This window comes from Cyprinodon tularosa, unplaced genomic scaffold (assembly GCF_016077235.1).
Source record: "Cyprinodon tularosa strain WSP-4 unplaced genomic scaffold, ASM1607723v1 ctg557, whole genome shotgun sequence".
Classification (NCBI taxonomy): Eukaryota; Metazoa; Chordata; class Actinopteri; order Cyprinodontiformes; family Cyprinodontidae; genus Cyprinodon; species Cyprinodon tularosa.
In genome coordinates, this window is record NW_024039293.1 from 326281 (window position 1) to 354051 (window position 27771).

Sequence of the window (27771 nt, forward strand, 5' to 3'; positions counted from 1 at the left end):
TGTTTCCATGTATGGTTAATACAACTATTCTTTATTTGTGCACATTAATTATGTATTTTATAAAAAAAAAAAAAAAATCAATTGGCTAAAATGCCATCAGAACGCTGATAATATTAAGTGTGTCTCAGCCCCCCAGCGAAAAATGGAGAACAGATAAGCAGATCATGGCATGTTGAACTGCAGCTGCTGTTTCTGCCAGCAGATGGCAGTGTTTCTGCTCCAATCTGCTTCAGTTCAGGTTTGATGAAGGTGGGGAGACCAGTCAGAACCCGAACCGGGATCAACTGGGGAGATGTGGACTGAGGTCTGGGTCCAGGTGTGGAGAAAAAACAGAAACGGAAAATAAAGTAAAACCAGAGTGATCAAAGAGTAAAGCGGCATTTTAGAAGATTTTTTTTTTTGTTTAGAACAAAAATCCTTCAGAAAACCCAAAAACTAAACAGGGTTTAACAGAAGTGGTACAAAATGGTTTGTTTACATCGAACAACTGAGTGGGATCGATGGGTGTCACGTGACTAGAGGAAAGAGCAAAGGGGCGTGTCTACTCGCTGTAAGGTGACACCCAATCAGCGCGCGGCTGGGTGAGCATTAGGACGGGCAGCAGCGGAGCGGAGGGGCTGATTGCTGCTGATTGCTGCTCCAACCTCTGAGCAAACCGTTGATGGACTTTCCCTCCGAACCCACAACCTCTACTCACAGTTTAATGGGCTTTATGGTCCCGGAGCGGCGGGAAAAGTTCTGACCCAGTTCACCTGAACTTTACCTGAACTTTTATCTGAAGTTTAGACTGTTTGAAAAGGAGAAACATCGACTGGAGCGGCTCCACGAACCTCCACAGGACTGCTTTTAATATCCGGACTCTAAGTGGAAATTTCTGGAGTGGATTTGGAGCAGAAGATGTCAGAGTAGAAGGTCTGAACCCTGCCTGATCCTGCCTGGTTCAGCAGACCTGCTCAGGAAGTCATGGAGGCGGTCAGCGGGTGGAGCCCGCAGCAGGTGGAGGACTGGATGAGAGGTGAGGCTGCCAAATAGTGAGACTGTATGATAAACAGGTGGAGGACTGGATGAGAGGTGAGGCTGCCAAATAGTGAGACTGTATGATAAACAGGTGGAGGACTGGATGAGAGGTGAGGCTGCCAAATAGTGAGACTGAGTTTAGTGGTTCTGGTTTGGGTCAAAGGAGGTTCTACCTCTTGGTTGTTCTGGTTCTGTTGGTTTTTACTTTGGACTCGGACCTTTAAGGAGGCGTTGCATTATTATTGGTACCAATCAGGTTCTGCTCATCAGAGCAGAGTGAGAACACTGATAATCCATCAGAACCAGAACATCTGCTGAAGGTTGGAGTCCAGAAGAACTAATATTTTCTACCACAGTATGAATGTCACCGATTCTGCTGGTTCTGAAGAGGGAGAACCAAATGGACCCTATGGTTCCTGCCCGTCTCGGACCGCTGTCTGTTTCTCACCGTCCATTCAGGCTGGAATAGTTCCCAGACTAAAATCCAGTTCTTCCAGTAATCCTCCCAGTTCATTCTCCCAACACTTAAAGCCCTTTCTACAAGGAGGAAACCAACCCTGGGAGGTTCTGGAGGGTTCTGGGAGGTTTTGGGAGGTTCTGGGAGGTTCTGGCAGTCTCCCTGTTCTGCAGAACCATGGCAGCTCTTCTGCTCGCTCTGGTTTTGGACACAGACGGTTCTGATCCAATGAGTTCAGAACCTGTGGTGGCTGATCTTAGTTGACCCCAAAGAACCGCTGCCTGGTGCCCATTCCTCCTTCAGCTTTCGGATCTGGACCTCCAGCTGTGTTCTGGAAGCTTTTGGGCCGGTGGAGGAAGTGGTTCCGGTCGTTTCCGGACCTTTCTGCAGGGACGTGTTCAGGCTGAGCCTCCTGCTGTGGCTCTCAGCTTTGCATCTTATTTGGATGCTGAAAAACACAAATGACCTGCAGAAGTTTTCAGGGTGGAACCAGAAGTTCTGAGCAGCGGCTAACAGGCCCGTCTGGAAGGAGACTCCAGGTCCAGCTGTGGGACCGGTCCACTCCAGCTGTTTTTATTTTTAATTCTTCACAAACTGAGCAGATATTCAAATTCTAATGATGCTGCGTTTCTCCTAAAACATCTAGTCCAGCCATGTTCCGCCCACCTTCAGAGTCGAGCGTTTCTATTGGTCCAACCAACAGGAAGTGAGGAGCTCCTTCATAATAACAAGTTAGATTTATTATAAGAAATGTACATTTGATTATGATGCTGGAAAAAAATGAATTAAACTGACTGTGTTGCTTGAAGAATTTTCACCATTTTTTTCTATAATAAAATCCAGACTTAGAAATAAAATATTTTTGATAAAAATGTTTAATTTTAGAGTATCCATGTAGAGTGACTACATATATATAAATGTATCTGCATTAGGTATATTTAATATGTTTTCTTTAAATAAGGGGCCTTTTAAAGTTGCCTTTTGTATCTATGCTTCTTTTTCTATGTCTGCTTCTGTCTCCTTGAACCCCAGTGGGCCTCAGCAGATGGCCGCTCACACTGAGCCTGGTTCTGCTGGAGGTTTCTTCCTGTTCAAAGGGAGTTTTTCCTCTCCACTGTCGCTACAAGCATGCTTAGTGTGAGGGATTGCTGAAGAGTCAATGAGTCGATGCAATCAGCTGGTTTTCCTTAGATAGAAAACTTTGAATCAATCTGACTGGATGATCTGGTGAACTGGAAAGTGACCTGAGATGACATGATGTGAATTGGAGCTATAGAAATAAACTGAATAGAATTGAATTGAACTGAATTAGAGCCTACAGAAGCTGCCAGCTGGCCGGCTTTGGGCCGATATTGCTGCTCCTTAATGGGACGATTGGTGAAGCTGATGTGAGGCTGCTTCCTCCGTCTGCTGCTCTATGGAGGGAATGTTGATCCATTATTGTTGCAAGAAAAGAACGTGGTTTATAAATGGAAATAAAATAAAAAAAACAGAAGGTAAACAAACAGGTCATAATTTAAACAAAAAAACAACAACAATGTATTAACAAAGTAAACTAAAGTTTAAAAGTGGATAGAATGGAGTTAATTTTGTTCCATTTTATTGCAAGTAAACACATAAAAAAAAAGAAAAAAATGCCATCCGGAAATGGAAATTAAAAACTGTTTAATCAAAGAAGAGATTTTAAATTACCTTTCAAAAGGTTTTTCTCATATTTTGCTTTTTCAACTTTTTTATTTTTCAGATTCTTTAGATTTTTTATTTATTTATTTATTTTCATTTTTATTTTACAGATTAAACATTTTCAAATTTGATTTTAAAAATTGTTAAAAAAAAAAAAAGGTGGAGGATTGAACTCCATACCATCCATCGTTAATGTTTATGTTGGTTTGGTAATAAAGTTTTTTGTAGCATCTGTTTATTATGGGGTCCTTTTTGTCCCATAAGTTGAGAAAAAAAACTATAGCAAATAGAAATTTCTATAGCTCCAATTCACATCATGTCATCTCAGGTCACTTTCCAGTTCACCAGATCCAACCGGACCCACGGATCAACAGAACATCCTAGAACAGCGGAGCTAGATCCGCTGTTCCCGACGTGGAACTGGAAGAGCTGCTGGCGCTGAAGCTCCGACATGTTCAGACGGGTCCGCATTCTTCTGGTTCCCTGACAGGTGCAGGAACACCTCAGCTGATGACCCGACAGGTTTAACGCCCCGGAGGCACGGCGCCGCCGTTACAGAAACTCCATCAGGAGGGAGCGGAACCAGCTGCGACCTGCCAGTTCTGGTTCTGACCCGAAACTAAACGAACCAGTGGTTCTGATGGTTGATCCCTTCGATCAGCCGACCTCCCAGAGAAACCAGACATGATCCGGACCGAAGCGGGTCGGTTCCTGTTGGTTCGGGTCTGGAGGAAATCCTGCTTCCTCCTGGACAGGGCCCGGCCCGCCGATGGTTCTGTTGGAGCTATAAATAGCCCTCAGGGCGGATCAGAAACCTTCAAACGACCCGTTCTGCTCCGACCCGTTTACTGGAACAGTAGAACCACCTCCTGGACCCAAATGGGAGGGTTCAGTGGATCGGGTCTGCGTTCAGCGGTGCGGTGCCGACCTGCTCCATAAACAAACACTGGTTTCAATCAGATCAGGTGGTTCTGGTGTTTGTCCTGCTGGTTCTGATCCAAACACAGAATACGGATCCATCCTTGTAGAAACGGAAAGTTTCAGTTCAAGTTCCTCCAGACCCGGATCCTATCAGTACCGACAGAACATCCCACAGGAACCTGCGGCCCAGAGACGTCCAGAACCAAATGGATCAGGCCTCTGCAGCCCAACAGAACCAGCCAGAATGTTCTGGACCCGGAGGGGTCCGCTGGTGACAGATGTTCTGCTTGTTTCGGTTCTAGTCGCTTTCTTCCGGTTCATTAAACAGGTTCTACAGTTAGAACCTGCTACCGGTTCTGGTCCAGAAACCGGAATATTCTGTGAATTTCTGCTCAGTTTTCCTCCAGTGGTTCTTGGTGGGTTCTGGTTCTGGGATCTGGACCTGAGCTTCAAGGAGTCAGAACCGGTTCCACCGGTTCCTCCTCTGCAGACGAACTTCTGGGTTTTTCAGAACTTTGAGGAAAACAAGCAGCTGATTAGAAACGTCTGGACTGGAAATGGTTCTGATCCGAGATGAAACGGTGGTTCTGTTCTGGTTCTGGTGTCGTTTTATATTCATTCAAATTGTTTTCAAAATTCTGCAGAACTTTTCTTTTTCTGAATCAATTGACTGTATTGATAGAAAAACCGGGTTCTACCAGAACCGTCTAACTGGGTCAGTTTGAACCTGAAGGTCAGACTCTGCAGGAAGGAGGCGGGGTCAGAACGGGCCGGTTCCCCTCCCAGTCGGTCTGCAGGGAATCCCGGTCGACCATCTGTTGACCCGCTTTAACGATCGGACCAGTTGTTCTCACAGCAGCGACCCGGTGGAACCATTTGGCGCCGGTCGGCCTCCAGCTGAGCGGCTGCTGGATGTTGACTCAGACCAGTTCTGGTTCTGCTTTCTGGTGTTTAAGCTGCGGTTCTGATGCCGTTTGGGTGGTTCTGTTGATCCGAGCGGATCCGGGTCTCATGGGTCAGAACAGGAGGATCTGGGAACTCTTTCTGGAGCTTTATTGATCCCCGCTGCATACGGGGTCAGAGGTCAGAGTTTAGGGTCGGGCTCAGAACGGCGCCACAGAACCAGCCGGCGTCTCCCTGAGAGACAGAACAGCTGGATCATCGGGTTCTGGATGGATGGCAGAACCAGTCAAAGCGGGTTTATGGGCCAGCCTCCGGTCTCTGTCGGCCGGACCGGACCGAGCTCTAAGGTCCGGTTCTGCTGCAGGAACAGAAGGTTCTGGGCAGGTCCAACAGTCATTACCCGCTCAGAACCCGGACCCCCAGTGTCAGGCTCAGGGTGGGAGCTGCTGTTGGGTCTTTAGCTCCACCCTGTTCTGGTTCTGGATCCTCGTGATTCTTCTCCTGCAGCAGGAAGCAGGAAAACAGCAGGAGTTATTCCAGAAACATTCCAGTCTAGAGCTGCAACTAACGATTATTTAGCAAATCCATTAATCTGTTGAATATTTTTCCGATTTATCAATTAATAATTGGACGGCCGAAGGTTCCTTAAAGAGGATTTTAACGAAATGAAATCTGATAGAGCAGCTTAATAGATGCAAATGTTTTTTAATCTTAAATGCAAAATGTTTACAATTTTTTTTTTAAATCTTGTTTACAATTCCTGCTCTAAGTGGGTCGCTCTGTCAGCTAATGGCATATTTTACAATCTCTATACTCCAGTTAACGATTAATTAAATTAAATTCAGTTTATTTCTATAGCTCCAATTCACATCATGTCATCTCAGGTCGTTTTACAATTTAACCAGATCATCCAGTCCTCCAGCAGTCTAAGCCTATAGCAGCAGAAATTCAGAAAATCGCTCAGAATAAATAAAGTATTTTAGATCAGGTATAAGAAAGGTAGAACCACCTCGATTACTAAATTAGTTGACGATTATTTCAATAATCAATTAATCCAGTTAACTGTTTCAGCCCTATTCTCATGCATGAAGCTCTCCTGGTATTGCTGAAGGTTGGACAGAGATTGGATGAACTAGAATGAGAGGAAGTCCTTATATGGGTAAAGGTACCAATGGGTTTTAAACCTTGTTGTTTAGGCCTGGAGCAGCTTTGAAGTAAAGGAACCAGCAAAAAACCACATTAAAAATGTGTTGAATGATGGTTTGGGTCCAGGTTGGCCCTGGTTCTGTTGGGCGGGGCATGATGGGGTTAATATTGACTCTGTAGCGGTTTGCTCCCAGAGCTGAAGTGGATCAGAAAGAGAAACTCTGTTTGGTTTCAGTCAGAATCCGGATCGGGGAACATCAAATCCTCAGAACTCATCGTTCAGAGGTTTGGACCTCCTGCTCCAGGTGGTTCTGCTGTCTTAAAGCTCCGTGTCTCCTCTGTCTCAGGTCTGGACGACTGTCTGCAGCAGTACATCCCGTCCTTCCAGCAGCAGCAGGTGGACGGCGAGAAGCTGCTGAGGATGAGCCACCAGGAGCTGCTGGCGCTGGGCATGGCGCGGGTCGGACACCAGGAGCTGCTTCTGGAGGCTGTGGACCTGCTCTGCTCTCTGGTTGGTACCGTGTGTGTGTGATGAAGATGAGGATGAAGATGAGGATGGTGGAAGAGCTGAGAATCAGCAGAGTTCTGATCCAGTTGATCCTCCGTTACCTTTTAATGAGGAAATAAACAGCATCAAAGCTTTGGGCCGTTTTTAGGCTGCGAAAGCACCGGGGGCTTTAGCCCAGATCCCCTTTAAAGTCATATGATAATCAGATTTAAATGTCAAATCATTCTGGTTTAAACATGAATATAAATGTTATCTTTATCAGACCATATCGTCGCAAAAGTTTGAAAATTTCTATTTAAAAAAAATCCTGTCTTAAAATCAGTTTTTTTTTTCCATTATCTTCTTCAGGCCAGTTAGTTCTACGTCAGCCTGAACACCTAAATTCATCCAATCATATATCAACGGTCATCTGTCAATCAAATGTTTTCAGTCATAGCATCTTGATTCATGTGTCGCAGCTAATATACGCAACGGTTGAAACCAGAATCCTTTCCTTTCCCATTGAGTTGCGTCCCAGTGTTCACGGGGATGGACGTCTGTGTCTTCGGCAGGCGTAGAGCTACCAGAACTGGCAGCGTTGCGAGGCAAGGGCTCAAACATGGACGGCTGGAAGCCTTCTACACCAAACCAAGCTTCTGCCGCCCTGGCGTCCTCTTCCACAACATCTTCGTCCCCGCTTTCCTCCTCTAAATAAAAAATGGAGAACGGAGGAGACTCATCCACGACCTCCGACACTAAACTCTCCTCCTCTTGCATGTTTCCGCTGTCCATAGCGTTCCTTGACAGCGTCGTTTCTAAGTCACCAATTTAGTGCTACTTGGTCCCAATGGAATTTCCCATTGGGAACCTGCTAGCACTAAGTTGCTAACTGGTTAGCAAGATGCTTCCCACAAACTGGCCACAACCAAACTTGCTTGTAAACCTTCCACCACAATAATCCCGCCCCCTTGATAATCGACCAATCACATTCACTTTATTCACTCGCGTAAAGTCGGGAGAATTCTGAAATGCAACGGTTGGAACGGCCGCTTTCCTACGACTTAAACAAAAAAAAAAAAAATTAATTTAAAGTTGCACTGAAATGTGAAAATTTACCTTGTTTTAATATTTTATTAGTATTTGTAGGGAAAGATGAAAATGAATTTTGTTCTGTTACTGCTCCATGCAAAGATCATGTTCTGTAAATGGAAATAATAAAAAAAATTTCTTGCTGTTTTTTTTTTAACATTTAAAAAATAATAATTTTCAAAGTTTTAATTTCTCAGATTTTTATCTATTTTTTATTCTGTTGCTAAATTGCACTTAAGTAATTAGAAATAATACAATCTGAGAAAACAGCAAATTTATTCTCTGAACTTTATTATTATTTTTTTTGGGATTGAAAGTTTTGATTTTTTCCATTTTTTTTTTTTCAGGATTAAATATTTTTTTCAAATTTCTATTTACAGAATGCGTCTTTTGCTTTCAACAATAATGGAAATAAATTCACTCCATAAAAATCTCTTAAGTTTAGGACTGAAGGAAAACAAATTAGTGACATTTAAAATAAACTTCATCTGATTTTCTCTTTTTTCATCTGATAAAATGTTTTAAACTCTATTTTTTTCTCCTAAAGGCTTTAAGCACATTTCTGTCATTTTCTCCAATGAAGTGAGAATTAAAAAAATAAAAGTTTCTTTATTTGAATTCTGCTAAAACATTTTATTACATCTTTTCAATTAATTATTAAAAAAAAATATTTTCTAAGTTATTGTAATAACCCCACACCCTTTAAAACTCTAGATCTGTGTGTCTAGAATCAGCTGTAGCTGATCTGTGAGGGAGGATTTATTTACTGAGTAAACTTGTCTGTTTACAGCTGAAGCTGCAGCAACGTGTTGATCTGAGGAACCTTTAACATGTTTATCTGTTTTAGGACGAGATGCTTTGGTTGAACTTTAGTTAGAGGGATGTTTGCTTCAGATAAATTCCTACGGTTTATGATAACAAGAACGTCCCTCAGCGCGCCGCCTCTCATGAGAGTAAACCTCCCACTCAGGGATCTTTCCGGTAACGAACGTTATTCTATTAGTCATCATTCAGGTTTTTCTGCCGTCTTCATCCAAAGCTTGTTCTGCTCTACATCACTCAGGTTCAGGTGCCTTTAGGGAGGAAATTAAACAAATAAATCTATGGTGAAATAATATAAAATAAAAATAGTCCATTAATAATTAAACGTTCCTTCTAAAATAATAAATATCGGCTCATTTTTACAAATAAATCTGTGCGGTTAATATATTTCAACATGTTTTTTTAAAATAATTTATTTCCTTTTTGGTGATAATATTGAATTTAGAGTAAAAGAAAAGCAGGAAGACTTTTTTTTTGCTCGGGGAGAATCAACCAATCAGACATCAGGGTTTCTCTGGAAGCCTCACTAGTCCCGCCCATTGAGTTTTAATAAATAAAGTTGACACTTTCAGTTATTTTATAATAAGTTGCAATAAAATTCTAACTAAATAAAGATGGAAATAATGAGATGAAACGTATACTTACGTGAATTTATTAAGAAATGACTTTAATTATAAATTTAATTATTTAATGGCACATTGGTTTATTAAATTTTGTCCCTTTTAGCCCTCCGTTGGCCTTGCTGTTCTCCCTATGTTTAGTTTCCAGGTAGAAACGCGGCAGGTAGACATCATTTTCTAAACAGATTGTGCAACCCTCGTACAGAAAAATTATCTTTTGTTTTTTTTTTATCGCATTCATGTCAGGGGGGCGGAGCCAGTGCTGGATAAATGCAGAACAACAGAGATATGTCTGATTGTTTTCCAGTTATCAGGGTTTTTTTTTTCTGAAAAGGTCCGGTCTAACCCAGCGTCTGGTTCTGAGCCCGTTAGGTTTCTGTCACATCGGACCTGAAACAATCAGAGGTCTGCTGCGTGCGTTCCACATGGATTTCCTGTTGGACTCGGCCAGCAGGAAACAGATGGGGCCCCTCCCTGCCGTCGGAGAGGCCCCCCACCCCTCTGCACGTCACTGGACCTCCATCCTGGAAGCTTCAGGCTGTCCTGATGTTCCTGCTGCTCCGCTGGACTTTTTCAGTCCGTCGGACCATCAGAACACCTGAAGCGTTCAGAAGCGGGTGGACCTCATCAGAAGGTCTACGCAGTGAGAAGATCGGACCGTTCACGACATCCGCCGTTTCTGCCCAACGTTCGGCTTTAATTGGAACAAAAACAAACCTCCTGATTAGGCCGCCACTGTCCGTCCAATCAGCTGTCTCCAAGCCGGTCACCTGTCCTTGTTTCCCAACAGAACCACGGCGTGGAGTCCGACTGTCTGAAGACCCTGGTGGGTAAAATGAGGACGGCGCATCACAACCTGAGCAGCGCCGTGGCGCAGCGCAGGAAGAACCCGGCCTACCAGAGCAAGAGCTCCCATCAGCCCTCCAACGAGTTCCTGAGCGCCGTGGTGGAGCTGATTGCCGCCGCCAAGAGCCTGCTGGCCTGGTTGGACAGGTGAAACTATAGAGGACACACCTTAGTCAGCTTTAGACTCTCCATCACCTTCAGCATCCTGCTTCTACTGTCTCTAGTTACTTCCTGGGTCGGTCGTAGCGTCTCCGCCGCCTTCAACGCTTCAGGCTTCTCCGATCCTACGCTGTGCTCCTCGGTTCTCCTCCTGAGCTCCTGCTGTGGCTCCTTAGCGCCACGGGGACACGTTACCTTTGCAGATTGACTGCTGCAATCTCGTTGAAACGCCCCCCCCCCACTGCTATGTCATTATAAACAGCGGTTTCTAAGGTAACGCAAACATAAAGCTTGATGACGTTTCTGTCGGTAAATCCCTGAAATCCCGAAACATTGGAGCTTTAAATGCTCGTTGAAATTGTCCGATAGTTTCTGACATATTACCGCCCCCTCATCATCTGTAAGAACCAGCGGGAAAGGTCCGATGTTTCGGATCCTGCGAGGTCCGGCTGGGTGGCGGATCCGTATGACCTGGTTAGCTTCTGGTTAGAAGTTTGATCCAATCGGTTTCCTCCGAGGCCTCAGAGTAAAACCGGATCCCTGCAGCCGAGACGACGAGTCGGTCGACAGCAACAGTTTACACAGAAACACAAACATCTGACTGATATGGGCCGGTTGTCATGGTGACGGCTTGTTTTCTTCTGGAGGAATCTCCCAAACATCCCAGTCATGAAACCCAGATGACGCTGCTGGTTTAAAACCAGTAAGGAAACATCAACATGTGTTCCTCTGACTGTCAGACAAAGCTTCAACCAGACGCGTTTCTCTGCTGCTCTTCTGCTTCCCTCCCAGGTGAGGAGGCCACCTGCAGCTGGACTCTCAGGTAAATTACATTCCTGAGTCTCTGCAGCTGCTGCTGTTTCAGCGACGTGTTAGATCATCTGCAGAGCCACCTGCCAGGTGTTCAGGTGTTTTATCTGTATTGAGCTGCAGGTGAAACCTGACGACTGAAAACATCTTTTTATATTGCATTTTCTGTGTTTCAACAGACAGTATCTATCATATAAGATACGGAACAGAACAGATACAAAACATACACGACAAATTAACATTCTAGATGTTGGAGCTTGGCCTGTTTTCCAGTGTAGTCCTGTTTCTCTGACTGTGACTAACTGGATGTGCTCTCTTCATCCTCTGACATGGGAGCTGGCTCGGAGCTCGTCTGCCTGGCTGTGTGTTTCCTGGACGGGGCCGCCTGTGGAGCTGGTTGACAGTTGCCTTTTGTATCTATGCTTCTTTTTCTATGTCTGCTTCTGTCTCCTTGAACCCCAGTGGGCCTCAGCAGATGGCCGCTCACACTGAGCCTGGTTCTGCTGGAGGTTTCTTCCTGTTCAAAGGGAGTTTTTCCTCTCCACTGTCGCTACAAGCATGCTTAGTGTGAGGGATTGCTGAAGAGTCAATGAGTCGATGCAATCAGCTGGTTTTCCTTAGATAGAAAACTTTGAATCAATCTGACTGGATGATCTGGTTGATCTAGATCTATAAAGTGACCTGAGATGACATGATGTGAATTGGAGCTATAGAAATAAACTGAATAGAATTAAATATACTCTTCAGGCTCATAGCTAGTCCTCTAATAGAGTGGAGGAGATTCCCAGTCCAATATAGTCCAAAAATGGGCGAATACTCTGTAAAACTGGTCTTTGCTGTGATGTATGACATTGGTTAGATATTCCAAAGGGATTAGTTCAAAAATAATTTTACACCAACCGCAGACAGAAGGAATTTTCTGTCTCTGACCGTCTGCAGATGAATATTTTTTCTGGCAGCAAAGGTTAAGATATAGAACAGTTTTTTGTTGGCTGCTGTTTGCAGACAGGCACTCGCCAGACATCAAGGATCCATGTAAATTAATATGAACAATTTTCACCATTTCACTCATAATTTTAGCCCAGTATCTTAAACGGATTCTTTTAATGCACTAAATGTTTAATACAGGAATGATTCTTCTCTAAATGCAAGAGAAACGATTCTTCTCTAAATGCAAGAGAAATGATTCTTCTCTAAATGCAAGAGAAACGATTCTTCTCTAAATGCATGAAACGATTCTTCTCTAAATGCACAAAACGATTCTTCTCTAAATGCACAAAATGATTCTTCTCCAAATGCACGAAACGATTCTTCTCCAAATGCACAAAACGATTCTTATCTAAATGCACAAAACGATTCTTCTCCAAATGCACGAAACGATTCTTCTCCAAATGCACGAAACGATTCTTCTCTCAATGCACAAAACGATTCTTCTCCAAATGCACGAAACGATTCTTCTCCAAATGCACGAAACGATTCTTCTCCAAATGCAAGAGAAACGATTCTTCTCTAAATGCACAAAATGATTCTTCTCCAAATGCACAAAACGATTCTTCTCTAAATGCACGAAATGATTCTTCTCTAAATGCACGAAACGATTCTTCTCCTAATGCACGAAACGATTCTTCTCTCAATGCACAAAACGATTCTTCTCCAAATGCACGAAACGATTCTTCTCCAAATGCACGAAACGATTCTTCTCCAAATGCACGAAACGATTCTTCTCCAAATGCACGAAACGATTCTTCTCCAAATGCAAGAGAAACGATTCTTCTCTAAATGCACGAAACGATTCTTCTCTAAATGCACGAAACGATTCTTCTCCAAATGCACAAAACGATTCTTCTCCAAATGCACGAAACGATTCTTCTCTAAATGCACGAAACGATTCTTCTCTAAATGCACGAAACAATTCTTCTCTAAGTGCACGAAACGATTCTTCTCTCAATGCACAAAACGATTCTTCTCCAAATGCACGAAACGATTCTTCTCCAAATGCACGAAACGATTCTTCTCCAAATGCACGAAACGATTCTTCTCCAAATGCAAGAGAAACGATTCTTCTCTAAATGCACGAAACGATTCTTCTCTAAATGCACGAAACGATTCTTCTCCAAATGCACAAAACGATTCTTCTCCAAATGCACGAAACGATTCTTCTCTAAATGCACGAAACGATTCTTCTCTAAATGCACGAAACAATTCTTCTCTAAGTGCACGAAACGATTCTTCTCTCAATGCACAAAACGATTCTTCTCCAAATGCACGAAACGATTCTTCTCCAAATGCACGAAACGATTCTTCTCCAAATGCACGAAACGATTCTTCTCCAAATGCACGAAACGATTCTTCTCCAAATGCACGAAACGATTCTTCTCCAAATGCACGAAACGATTCTTCTCCAAATGCAAGAGAAACGATTCTTCTCCAAATGCAAGAGAAACGATTCTTCTCCAAATGCAAAAGAAACGATTCTTCTCTAAATGCAAGAGAAACGATTCTTCTCTAAATGCACAAAACGATTCTTCTCTCAATACACAAAACGATTCTTCTCCAAATGAACGAAATGATTCTTCTCCAAATGCACGAAACGATTCTTCTCCAAATGCACGAAACGATTCTTCTCTAAATGCAAGAGAAACGATTCTTCTCTAAATGTAAGCAAAACGATTCTTCTCTAAATGCACGAAACGATTCTTCTCCAAATGCAAGAGAAATGATTCTTCTCTAAATGTAAGCGAAATGATTCTTCTCTAAATGCACAAAATGATTCTTCTCTAAATGCACAAAACGATTCGTCTTTGAATTGAAATGATTTTTGGTAAATACATAAACTGGTTCTTTACTAAACACATGAAGTGATTCGTTCTTAGAACAGGCAGGCATCAGAGTGTTTTTCTCTTGATTAAAGCCATGAAATGTTCAGATCCTGAACGTGTGCAGATCTTTGGTGGCTGAAGGAGATATTCAGGCTGCCTGACATGTTCAGGAATGTTTAAGAGTCTCTGAACGTTCCTCATGGAACCACTCAGACCTCATCAGTCATCGGTTATTTTAGACACAGATTGGGGTGTTTTGGTGGCAGTTGAAGTGATTTATCCGGAGATGAACTGTCGTTATGACACGGATCTTGTTTTTCAGGTCTCCTCTGACGGGCTCCGGCGACTTCACGTCCACCCGAGGAAGGATCATCCAGCTGTGCCTTGAGCTGACCTCCACCGTGCAGAAGGTCAGTGATGTCCGCCGCCCTGAACACGCAGCAGACGGCTTCTGTTTACAGCAGCTGATGATGAAAGCTGTGTAAACAGGAAAGGTCTTAGATTTGACCCCGTGATGTTTGCTTCTCCGCATGCTTTATTCCCGCTGCTCCAGCGTTCAGTTTGAAGCAGCTTTCCACCCCCCTCCCCTCTCCCAGCGGCGGTTTGGATATTTACTGCTCCGCGTCGCCTCCCTGCATGTCTCTGCAGACATCTGGGAGGCGTCTCCGGCCTGCGCCGTCATGCAATCATCCTGTCAGCCCGTTTACAGCCAGCTGTTATTTTTCCAACCGCGGGAAGAGCCCTCCGTGTCTCCGCCTTCTGCTTTCACTCTCCTAAAGGCTGTTATTTCTCAAATATTTATTTTCCCAACGACAATTTGCTCCTCTTCCTCCTGCCAACCTCCAACATTTCCAGCTTTGGAGAAGGAGAGTTCTGTGGCTGCTGACGGCTGCTCCTCCTCACCATGTCCTAAAAACTGCATCTGTGAGCTTCCTGCGCTCCAGAGAAAACAGTCAGAGGAGATAAACTCCTGCAGGGTCATCTCCCTCCCTGGTGATTTCTGGTTCTGTTAGAACAGTTCTGGGATTGTTTGTTAGTCTGATGGATGTTTCTCTGACTGCAGGACTGCACCATGTACGAGATGGAGGAGAAGATTCTGGAGGTGGTGAGTAAAACCTTCTCCTGTCTGCTCCTGAGTCGAAGCGCACGCTCTTCCTTTTCCTGAATGAATTGTTTGTTCAGGCCTGGAATGTCCGCTTCCTGTCTTAGATAACGCTTCCTGCAGGACGTTCCCTGAGAACAGGAACCTTCACCTTGCGGAAACGGCCGCAGCTTTTCTGTGATCCAGAGGTGAAGCTCAGAGAAACTGGGCTCAGAACCAGAGAGGGTTCTTCTGGATTTGCTTTGCGGTTGGTTGTGGATTAGGAGGACGGATCAGTCTGCCCCCTGTCTGTCAGCAGATGTACTGCAGCACAAACCTCCTGGATGCAGCTGTGGAAGATGTTCCTTTAAAGGGACACTATGCAACATTTTTCAGTTAATTAATGTGTTCCATAACGTTATGGATGACTAAATGAGTCATTTCAGGTTGAACAAAGGTATTCTCGGCCGCCCTGGTGGTCTGTGGGGGAAATACCGCACTTGCAACTGCAGGAGCACCGACCCGCACCCACAGGCTCAGAAGTCTCGTGAGAGTCAGTCTTGCTTTACGGCGAGAACTGCTACACCCCCCAGTTAAAAGCATTCTCGTTGCTAGCACAGTGGCGATCTTTGTGCAGTTATGCTACGTTCACGCAGCAAAAGCAGCAAAATCGCGTCTGCTGCTTCATTTTTGCTGCTTGTACCAGTTAGTACTGACGCGGGGCTGAAGCAGTTTTGCTGCTCTGGCTGCAAAAGTGTGTCTGAGGCGCGTTGGGCGGAGCTTCACTATCCTTTCTCTGCCTTGCAGCTATATTTGCTGTGATCAGTGGGAATAAAGTAGTTTTAATATGTGTTTAAGTGAGAAAATACACCTGAAAACGTAATCAGTGCAGTCAGTTCATTCAGATTATTATCCTGCCTTCAATATTTTTTCTGTCGGAGCCGCTCAGACCCCCACATACCAGGGATGCGCCGACAGTAGGGATCCCTTCATCAGCAGCGGTTCACCGCAGCAGCTGGTAGGTGTTTTTCATCTAAATAATCCAAACTGCATATTCTGCCGGCAGATTTCTGCATTTTAAGTTAATTTAGGCGTCAATAAACTTTTTAAGAGCAGTGATCATCAGCGCTGTGTCTCTCTCCCTGTCTCTCACCCGATGCGCTGCTGCAGCCGCTCAGTATGGCTTGCCATAGCTCAGACATGCTGCGCCTGCAGCTCAAAACGCGCCGCGGGACCTTTGCATGTAAACTCGCTGCTTCTGTCGCGCCAGCTACATCCAGTGTGAACGCAGCGTTAGTCATTCGCTGCTAAGCTCAAAACAACCGCGCCTGGCTTGACGGAGAAACCAGGAGAACAGCTGTGCATATTTACGACAGTGCACTTTTACTTTCGCCCTCTGGAGGGAGCCTCGCTGGAAAATCAACACTGGTTGCATAGTGTACCTTTAAATGATGATTCAGTCGTTCCTGAAAGAGAGAAAATCAGCATCTGATGGGAGGTTGGCGTCTCCAGACGACATGTTTTTTTCAGGAACCTCTTTTTTTTTATTGATAGTCTTCAGGTTTCCTTCTGTAACTGAGCAGGAAATTCTCTTCCATTGTTGTTAAGAACAAAGAACACACTTTAATAAAAACTTAACTTTACTGTTTCTTAAAGGTATAGTGGAAGATTTTGGTGAATCTTTGAAAAGAATCAGCCCTCTCCGCTTAAAAATAAAATAAAATAAATGCACATGCACTGCCCTGTACCTGGTCCAGAGAGCGAACGCCTATTAAACGCGTGTGAGTCGTGCACGAGGAGAAACGGGCTCGTGCACGCTGCGTTTGCGTCGTTTATACAAGCTGACTTTCCATAAAGAACATTTGCAGTTTTTTCCACCATGTCCGACTCAGCAGCGGTCAGTGAAATGGGGAGGAGCACGTAGGACGCATCACCAGAATGATTGACAGTTAGGATGACCACTGATTGAAATGATCCACTTTAAATTTTTATTTGCATTTATGAAAGTTGGAATTTCATTTAATTTTTCAAGCTTGATCATTTTTGTTACTTAAAGTGAAGAGAATCTGATCTGTGAAACACAATTTGAAAAGATTACAATTTGTTAAAAAAACAAAAACAATTTAAAGAATAAGTTTGGAAGTCCGAGGCCATGTTTCTAAAGGCGGCTCCCCTTCAGGCTGCAGCAGACCTCCTGCCTCCATTAGAGGAGTTCCAGTATCCTGGGCTCCTGTTTATAGGAGTAAAGCTCTGATTTAGCGCTCGCTCTACCTTCCTACCCTCACCTGTGGTCATTAATCTGGATCAGAACCCAAAGAACCAGATCCTGGATCCAAGCTTCCTCTGCAGGGAGGAGCTCGGTCATCAGGGAGCTGCTTCTCCTCCACATCCAGAGGAGTCAGCTGAGGAGGATCAGACATCTTTATCTGATAGGCGCCTCCCTCTGAGGGGTTCCAGGCACGTCCCGCCAGGAGGAGGACCAGGACTCCATAGACCCTGGTCTAAAGAACTGGGTCTGAAGACCCAGTTCTGGATGAAGTGGGAGACAAGGACAAAATGGGAAAAATATATAGAATTTGAGAGAAAAAAAAAAGAAAAGGTACAATAAAAAAAAAAGAAATACTCAAATAAAATTTGGAAAACTGCAAAAACTATCTAGAAATATGTAAAAATGTCTTAAATTAAGTGTATTTACCCTCAAATTGAGTAGATGTTTTGTCTAATTTCAATTTCCACAATGTTTTCTGCAACAATACAAAAAATAAATTCACTCCATAGGGAGGCAACCCGACCATGACGGAGCCCCCTCCGTGTTTCAGGTTTACAGGCTTTAAAGGACGTTCTGTAGAAGCTCCGCCCCTTCCTCTCGCACCTTGTTGTGTACAGTTGATGCTAGGCGATGGTTCTGAGCTCCTGGGTTTAGTTAGGAGCAGGTTGGTCTCTAGCAGGTCAAAGTCACCTCCAGGTCCAGACCTGAACTGGATCTGGGTCAAATTCCTCTGGTTCTGCTGGTAGAAGGTTTGACCTTCTTGAAAGATGGCGGCGCCTGGTTTGATAGGAGTACTTGCGGCTTTCTTTATATACACAATACTGATGAGTAATCTCAATCTTTCTGACAACGGTCGATCACAAGCGGACTCTTATTTATATGGGACTGATCTGTCATTTTCAAATAAAACAAAAATAAGGCAAGCCCTCAAGCACTTTGGATTTGGCAGGCATGTCTTGGCCACCACATTCGTCTATCCGCAACTCCTCAGCCCGACATCATCTCAATCCAAAACTGCATTAAAACCACGGCAAACTATCGCTTTCATCATCGCCGCTTGCTTGCTTCTATCTGGGGACATCCACCAGTGTCCAGGCCCGCTAAACCTTTCATCAGAAGTAAGCTACCTTCACGGCGACTCTACCCCGAACAGGAGCATCAACGATAACTTACAGGTATTCTCTTATTATACACACTACACTGCCTTGCAACATCCTCACCTTCATTTTTGTGCTCTTCCTGCGACTGGATTGAACGAGGGCATCAGCGGGACGGGGTCATTGGAGTCCAGGAGCAGCGCGTCTTCCTGGCTTAAGCCGAGGATGGCACCGTTGGCCCCCCTGCACCCCCACTCTGCGTGCGCACGGCATCTCCACACCGCTCCGGCTGGCCCCTGGTCTCAGAGGCTGAACCGCCATCGACCCCACTCTTCCCATGGTCTGTCATTACACCACGAACACCGACAAGATTTGTCTAGCTTCATCACCGGCCCATACTACATCCACCGGCTACATTCTCGTGGCGCACATTCAACACGTCATTGGTTACGTCATCGGAAGACGACCAACACAAGAGACAATATAGGAAAGCAGCGGCGACAGGGAAGACGCGGGGTGGATTTTCGTCTACTTCGGACCTTCCCAAAGGCTAAGCCCAACTCCGAATTAAAAATAGAACTATTCAATACTCAATCACTCTGCAATAAAACCACTTTTATTTTTGATCACATATGTGATAAAAAAGTGGACATATTATGCCTTACTGAAACCTGGCACAAACCTAGTTCATATATGGCACTAAATGAAGCTTGTCCACCAGGTTATACATATCTGGAGAAAGCTAGGACCACTGGCCGTGGTGGAGGGTTGGCCGTTTTCCATCGCAGGGATCTACCTATAACCCCCCTCCCATTACCGGAGCTGACTACATTTGAGAGCCTTCTTTTTAATTGTAAATTGCAAAATGAGACAATTTTGATACTCCTCATTTACCGCCCACCAAAACTCAACACTGGATTCATTATGGAACTGCAAGATCTCCTGACTTCACTTTGTGCTACATCCCATAATACGCTTATCCTGGGGGACTTCAATATTCATGTTCACTCGTCTAATAACCGCCCTGCTGCAGAATTTCTCGAACTCTTGGACTGTCTACATCTCACACAACACGTTTCAGTACCTACACACACAAGAGGTCACACTTTGGATTTGGTAATCACGGACAACGCCCCCATTTCCAATCTGCAAGTTGAAGACTTGGGGGTGTCTGATCATAAATTAATTTCCTTGACTTTGCCATTAACAAAGACATATATGCAAACAAAACGTCAAATTCAATTCAGAAGTTTAAAGACAATAGATCTGACCCTTTTCAACCAGGATATTCAGGATATCTTACTAACTACGAAATTCACCTCTGTCAATGATTATGTCAACCACTATAATTCCAGTCTTCGCAGTATTCTTGATACTCATGCACCGGTTAAAACTCGGACAGTTACCTTCTCCAGATCAGCCCCATGGTTTACATCTGAACTCCGTACAATGAAAACTGCAGGTCGTGCCCTGGAGCGGCAGTTTATCTCCAGTGGCTTGGTGGTCCACAAACAAGCCTATCGCAAACACCAAAAGACATATTCCAAAGCACTCACGGCAGCAAGATCCCATTACTTCTCCCTAAAAATCTCGAACAGCCGTGGGAATTCCAAACAGTTATTCTCTGACATAAACTCTCTGGTCAAACCTTCCACATACACGCATGCTGATACCAGTATAGATCATTGCAATAGATTCATGGACTTTTTCATTAATAAGGTGGCATAAATCCAGTCTGCTCTCCCTATAACAGCTGAGTCTCAAATTGTTATACCTCTCCCCACGCAAAGTAATACATTTTCAGCTTTCTCCGATGTCACCCAGTCAGACGTGGAGAAGATCGTAAAAAGCATGAATACTTCCACCTGCGTGCTAGACCCTCTCCCCACAGCATTACTTAAGTCTAATATTACAGCCATTTGCCCATTAATCACAACCATAATTAATCAGTCTTTGCGGGCCAGTCAGGTTCCCCCATCTCTTAAAACTGCAGTCATCCACCCTTATCTGAAAAAACCCTCACTTGACCCCAATATTCTTGCCCATTACAGACCTGTTTCAAATTTACCGTTTATATCCAAAGTTCTGGAAAAAGTTGTGGCAGCCCAACTTCATCAACATCTTCACATCCATAACTTCTACGAAAAGTTTCAGTCTGGCTTCCGTTCCGCTCACAGTACAGAGACAGCTCTGGTTCGCGTAATGAACGACCTTCTCATGACTGCGGACCAGGGCTCACCATCTCTTCTCCTCCTCCTTGATCTGTCGGCTGCATTTGACACAGTGAATCACACCATCCTTCTCAACAGGCTACAGTCAGAAATTGGACTTTCGGGTACAGCACTTAATGGTTTCATTCATATCTCACCAATAGAACTGAATATGTTTCCTTGGGTCAGTCTAAATCTTCAACTCATACTGTGACTTGTGGAGTTCCACAAGGGTCAGTCCTTGGGCCAACCCTCTTCTCCATCTATATGCTCCCCCTAGGTCACATAATCAATAAACACAAGGTTTCCTTTCACTGCTATGCTGATGATACACAACTGTATATGAAAATGGACTCCACTTCTCCTACAGTTCTTCCATCTTCACTTCAGCTTTGCTTAGAGGAGATAAAGGCATGGATGACTGCCAACTCTCTTCAACTTAACAGTAATAAAACTGATGTCATCCTTCTTGGCACCCCTCATCAAACTCAGTCCTCTAATCTCAGTAGTATTTCAATATTTGGTCTTAACATTCCCTTTTCCACCACCGTCACAAACCTTGGAGTTAGGATTGACTCTAACCTCACTTTCAACTCCCACATCCGTCATCTTTCTAAAGTCTCCTTCCTCCATCTCAAAAACATTGCCAGACTCCGCCCTTCCCTCTCCCAACCGGATGCTGAGAGGTTGATCAATGCCTTTATCTCATCAAGGTTGGACTACTGTAATGCCCTCCTCTTTGGGACCTCTGGTAAAAACCTGCAAAAGCTCCAGTACATTCAGAACTGTGCTGCCCGGGTCCTGATGAGGAGGCGCAAATTCGACCATATCACTTCTGTTCTTAATTCACTTCATTGGCTACCGATCAAACATAGAATACATTATAAACTCTGTCTGCTTACCTATCAATGCATCCATGGAGTTGCTCCTGCCTATCTCAGTGAACTCCTCTCATCGCACGCTACTTCTCGTAGGCTTCGTTCCTCCACCTCCTTTTACTGCCTGCATCAACCTAAGACCAAACTTGCCACTATGGGGGATAGGGCTTTTCAGGCAGTAGCTCCACGGCTCTGGAATGCCCTTCCAGAGTCCCTGAGAGCCCCACAAGGTTTGGAGGCCTTTAAAAAAGGTCTTAAGACTCACCTTTTTAAACAGGCCTTTTTAGAACTGTAAGTTTTGTTTTAAATTGTGGTTTTTATTGTTGGTTTCAATTGTTGGTTTTGGTACCACTTGGTGCGAGATGTGTTGCTGTGGGCCCTACAATTAATTCTTTATTTTTTATTATTACTATTTATTATTACTATTATTATTATTTTTTGGTAATTGTTGGTTTTTGGTGCCGCTCGATGTAGGATGTATTGCTGTAAGCCCTACAGTTTTTTTTTTTTTTTTTTTACTATTGTTATTATTTTTGTCTTTGTCTTTTTTTTTTTCTTCTTTTGGTCTCTGTAGCACTTTGAGATTTCTTTGAAATGTAAGGTGCGTTACAAATAAAATCTATTATTATTATTATTATTATTATTACCTTCTGCCATGTTTCAGTCTCAGGCTCTGAACGCCGTCTGTGAGAAGACCGTCCAGGCCGCCGCCGTCCCCTCAACGGCGGAGACGTCCTGCCTGGAGGAGGTCCTCATCACCGACGTGAAGCCTGGAGAAGGACTGGTGAGTTCTGATCAGGGAGGTTCCTGCTCCGCTCACTGAGGAACACATTCACAAAGCAGAACCTCAAATCTTCGCCGTTCTTTGATCTTCCAGGGAATCTACATCAAATCCACCTACGATGGACTCCACGTCATCACAGGAACCACAGAGAACGTGAGTCCGCTGGAAAATCCTGTCAGAACCAGAACCGCTGTGAAACTCTGACATGTCGTGGTTCTGCCTCCGTTCAGTCTCCTGCAGATAAAACCCAGAGGATCCACGCTGGAGATGAAGTCATCCAGGTCAACAAGCAGACTGTGGTGAGTCCAAACCCACGGGAGCAGCATGGTGGGAGCAGAACCTGGAGGAGATGCAGCAGAACTTCTGCATCATGTTCAGGAGCTTTATCCCAAAACTATCGATACACGTCTGTTAAGAAAAGCAACAGATTCTGTTCCGGTTCTGATCCAGACTCTGAGGTTCTGTTCTACGCTGCTGCATGAATATGAATTTTTATGACTTTAGACTAATGCTACGTTCAGACCGCAGGCAGCAGTTTACATGCAAAGTCAATGGTCGATACGCATCAAGGCGCGTCTAGAGAAGCAGGAGCATAAGAGGCGCTTCAGTATGGAGGATAAAAAGTGCCAAAATTAAATAAATAAATACAGCATTAAATAAATAATTAAATGTGTCAATAATTAATTAAATGTGGAATTAAATAAATAAACGTGTCATTCATTAATTAAAACCACGTCACTAATATAAAGTGCCACAATTAAATAAATAAATACAGCGATAAACAATTAAATGTGTAATTCATTAAATAAATAAGGAATTAAATATATAAATGTGTCATTAATTTCATAAAATACGTCTTCATTTTATTGAAAAAAATATATATAATTATTTCAGTGTGCATTTAATTATTTCATGGTCCTGTGTCGCAGTGCATCGAAACCATTAAAAGAATCTGTCAAACTCACCCATCAAAGTTAGGGGGCGGTTATCTAACACCTGATTGGTCACCCTGCACATTAAGGCGAAGCAAATCGATTACCCCAGGCTCACCCCCGGCTCACACCGACTCCGGTCTTACCGTTGCGGTGCGGTGGGTGCGGCGCCGCAGTGATTCCAAGTCATTAAAAAGACGTAAACCTCTCTCACCGGCTGCTGAGCTGTCCGGCTGCGGTTACCGAGACACTCCGGCGCTGCAGAAAATTCCGCAAGAAAGCTATCCTTGCGGCGTGCCGGAGCCCTCCGCAACAAGCTCTCGCAAATATCCTTATTTGGGCCGTGTTATCGCGTGAAGTTACGTGAACTCAAGTGAACTTCTGTTAAATCCCCGGACCTGTTGCTGGAGCAGCACAGCAGCACCGCACCGTAGACAAAAGGGCGGTGTGAGAGGGGGTGTGCGGGAGTTGCGGTCTCCGTCGGCTCGGTAACCGCACCGGAGCCAGTGTGAGCAAGGGGTAAAACAGAGACTCGATTCGCGTTAACCCCGCCCCCTAACATTGATGGGTGAGTTTGACAGATTCTTTTAATGGTTTCGATGCACTGCGACACAGGACCATGAAATAATTAAATGCACGCTGAAATAATTAGATATATTTTTAATAAAATGAAGACGTAATTTATTAAATTAATGACACATTTATATATTATTTATTTAATGAATTACACATTCAATTAATTATTGACACATTTAATTATTTATTTAATGCTGTATTTATTTATTTAATTTTGGCACTTTTTATCCTCCATACTGAAGCGCCTCAGATGCTCCAGCTTCTCTAGACGCGCCTTGATGCGCATCGACCATCGACTTATGCTGCGTTCACACCGGGTGCAGCTGGCGCGGCAGAAGCGGCGAGTTTACATGCAAAGTCAATGGTTGACGCTCGTCAAGGCGCAGCAAAAAGTCCCGCGGCGCGTTTAGAGCAGCAGGCGCAGCGCGTCTGAGCAGCTGAAGCAGCGCGTCGGGAGCGTTTAAGCATCTGACGCGCCGCAAACGCGCTGCTGCTCGAGATGGAAAAATTGAATTTTTGCTGATTGACGGCCAGACCCGGCCAGAGGCTGCTGATGAAGGGATTCCTACTGTCGGCGCACCGCTGGTATGTGGGGGTCTGAGCGGCTCCGACAGAAATAATATTGGAAGGCAGGATGATAATCTGGATGAACTGACGGCACTGATTAAGTTTTCAGGTGGATTTTCTCACTTAAAAACATATTAAAACTACTTTATTCCCACTGATCACAGCAAATATAGCTGCAAGGCAGAGAAAGGATAGTGAAGCTCCGCCCAACGCGCGTCAGACACACTTTTGCACCGCGCAGCCAGAGCAGCAAAGCTGCTTCAGCCGCGCGTCAGAACTAACTGGTACAATCAGCAAAAATGAAGCAGCAGACGCGATTTTGCTGCTTTTGCTGCGTCCGGTGTGAACGTAGCATTAGTCTAAAGTCACAAACATTCATAATCATGCATTAGCGTAGAACAGAACCTCTGAAACAGTTTATTAACGCCTAAATTAACTTCAAATGTAGAAACCTGCCGGCAGAATATGTTGGCTTTTATTATATAAACATTCATATTCATGCAGTATCATTATACTAAATGATTCTGCTCTGTGATTGGTCCAGGTGGGCTGGCAGCTCAAATACTTGGTGGAGAAGATGAGGGCGGAGTCTGGAAGCATCACCCTGGTTCTGAAGAAGAGGCCGTCAGGAACATCTGGAATAGCAGCCGCTCCGCTCAAAAACCTGCGCTGGAGACCGCCGCTCGTACAGGTGAGGTCCGAAGCACGAAACCCGGCGGCTGAACAGCCCCCGCCCCTCTGCTGATGAAGAAAGATCCCCAGATGCTTCAGTGAAGCTGCTTCAGGTTTCAGTCTGTTTGTGCGTTTCTAGAACAATGGAGATGTTTTTCTTTCCTCCTTGTGCCTGAAAGAATCGCAGCAGGAAATGGTGTGACGCGTTTGGAAGATGACTCATGGGTGAGACGGGCGGCTCAGGTCCAGGATGTGACTGTTTGAAGGAGATAAACGTCTTTAATGGCTCCTGAAGGTCAGGGTTTGCCCGACCTTTCTTTCCTTCATTGTTCCAGTGTTCTTCAGGCTCATTCGAGCAAACCACGGAAACCAGGGACTAACAGGAAGTCACGGCAGAGCTGGACTTTCAGAGTAAAACACTGAAACTGAATCATATCAGGTTTACTTTAAAAGCCAGATGAACCTTCAGAATCTGGCCTCTGATTTTGCTCCCTGCAGCTCAGTTCTGGAGGAGGGAACCAGCAGAATGTTTGGATCCTTCAGAACATCTAAGGAAACATCAGCAGGAACAGATTTGGACCTGTTTAGTTTCATCCATGTTACATTTCCTTTTTTCAGACATCTCAGGGCCCTCCGGGTTTCTACAGATCTCCACAACCCACAGAAGCTCCAGGGAGGACCTCCATCTTGGATCTCTACATCCCTCCTCCTCCAGCAGCTCCATACGTCCCTCTGTGAGTCTCACATTTCCCCGTTTTCTTCTGTCTCTCCGTCTCTGACTCTAAACCACCTCCTCCTCCTCCTTCCAGGGAAAAGAACATCTCCTCAGTCGTGAAAACCCAAACCGTATCGCCAAACTCGTCTCTGGATGCAGATGTTCACCGAAACCTGGCTGAGGATGGTCCTCCTGAAGTCAAGCAGCCGGTCCCAATCCGGCTGAGGCAGCGTTCCGCTCCACACGGTGAATAATCTTTTACATCTTGCTGGCTTTCATAGAAGTCTGTAAATTTTTCCCGTAGTTTGTAGAAACTTTGTAGTTTCCCTTGAACCAAACGTTGACAGACGGAGCTTCCATAGTTTCCCATCAGATTGCAATATGTTATTTATAAGAACATATATACCATCTTTTTCTCAGCATTCGACAATTTTAAGTCTGCTGGGACAAGTCCAAGAATGAGCAACTTAGGACAGACGGGTAATCTGGTGGAGCTAATGTCAGAGACTCATAATATTACCTTTTCCCAATATTCCCTAATTTTAGGGCAGGTCCACAGGCAGTGATAAAGTGGGCGGGACCAAACAATAAACCAGATGCTAACTATTAGCTCTGCTCTTCGTTCCTCGGTTATCTGGAGCTTCCAGATGTGGAATAATTGATCCTCTCTGACCTGACGGCAAGGCCCGAAGGTTCAGAACTGATCCAAGTTCAGATCAGAGCCCTGTGGGACACCAGAACCCACTCTGCGACAAGAAGGAAGTGGAGCTCGTTTTGATGGGAAGTTGGACGAGGTTCTGATCTCTTCATTTTAGGTTTTCGGTGGAGGAAACTTCAGTTGAACGTTCTGTTCAGACTCAGTGGGTCCTGGTTTCTGGTCTCAGTTCCAACAGGTCTGGTTCAGATCCATGAGGAGAACGTAGAGTCCTGGGTTTGGGTTCTGGGGTGGAGAACATCCTCAGGCTGGAGTGTGGATCAGGTCAGGTTAATGAATTCAGACTTGGCGCTGCTCCTAAAGGCTTCTGTTTGTTGACCTTTTGCAGGCAAACCTCGGCCCATCTCGCTGCCGGTGGACTCCATCCTCGGCGTTTCCGGGTCTTCCTCCAAACGCAGAACTCAGGGAAGGAAAGGTGAGCTTCACACAGCGACTCTGAACCCGGAGCAGAACCGGCTGCAAGAAGAAACTCTGGGATTAGAAAGGGGCGGAGTCACAGGAAAAAAAATCATTCAAACTTCGAAAAGAGAGAATTCATTTTCTCTAAATTTAGATAATTGTCAGTATAAATAAATATACTCCAGGTCTGTAGTTATCAGGTGACCCGGCGGTCCAGTCCAGAACCGCCTCTGGTTCTGTCCCATTTTAACAGGATATTTCACGCATTTAATCTGTTGTCTCGCCGTTCTCCTCTCCTCCACAGGTAAAGACGACCTGCACAGGTACATGAGCAACGAGCGGATCAGCGCCATTACCGAGGAGGAGCCGTGCTTCCCTGTGCCGTACCGAGGACACCCGTCGGCCCGCGGCGTCGACCACATCAGAGGCAGCCAGTGCTTCGTCAGCCCCGACCTGCACAGCAGCGCCACCATCCCTTACCAGGAAGCAGCCGCCAAGAAGGCACCTGCCGCTCCGGCTGCTCCTGCGGCTCCGGCCGGGTCCAAACCGTCACGCTCTCTGCTGGGAGGCTGGCTGGCTCGTCTCAGGATGCTCAGTCACTGAGGAGGAAGGATCCAGGTCCCATCGTTTAAAGTCTCAGCATGGCCGCCGGGTCGGAACACGGCAGGGTTGGAGTTGCCTTCCTCCTTGTTGGTACCTTTAATGTTCTGCTGGAGGGGAGCAGAGCCTTCAGACGTCCTGGACGGGTTTCTGCTGGGTTCTAATCCGTCCTTTGACCTCATCGTTTCTATTCCCTGAAGCTTCAGTTCTGTCCTGCAGCTCTATGGTGTGGCGGTGCTTCCTGCACCCAGAACCAAAGCTGCTTCCTGGCTGCTGCTGGAAGAGCGGCCCGGTCTGAAGGTCTTCCAGCTGACGGACCTCCGAAAAAAAACACGATGCTCCGGATCAGCAGAACATCAGCTGCTTCCTGCCACCTCTGCTCTGGGACTCATGTTTCAGACTGTGATGCTCAGAGGTGTTCCTCAGGGAGCTTTATTGGTTTGAATGTTTTAGTTCTGATGAGAAGAACATTTGTTTAAAGCAGGGAAACTGAAACT

General features: G+C 44.9%; 1 protein-coding gene across 2 annotated transcripts; it reads left to right on the forward strand.

The window, feature by feature from the left end:
• The first annotated feature begins 565 nt into the window (after nt 1-565).
• LOC119796698 (connector enhancer of kinase suppressor of ras 3-like) lies at nt 566-27771 on the forward strand. 2 transcript variants are annotated; one of them, XM_038305356.1, is made up of 13 exons: nt 566-1015; nt 6475-6638; nt 9936-10138; nt 14102-14189; nt 14843-14884; nt 21979-22098; nt 22192-22251; nt 22329-22397; nt 24718-24864; nt 25464-25579; nt 25655-25806; nt 26604-26690; nt 26979-27771. In XM_038305356.1, the coding sequence occupies exons 1-13, from the start codon at nt 964-966 to the stop codon at nt 27275-27277; spliced, it is 1599 nt and encodes a 532-aa protein (XP_038161284.1). In that variant the 5' UTR covers nt 566-963; the 3' UTR covers nt 27278-27771. The 2 variants fall into 2 exon arrangements, with proteins under 2 accessions (XP_038161284.1, XP_038161285.1); XM_038305357.1 differs by lacking the exon at nt 566-1015 and adding an exon at nt 1090-1127.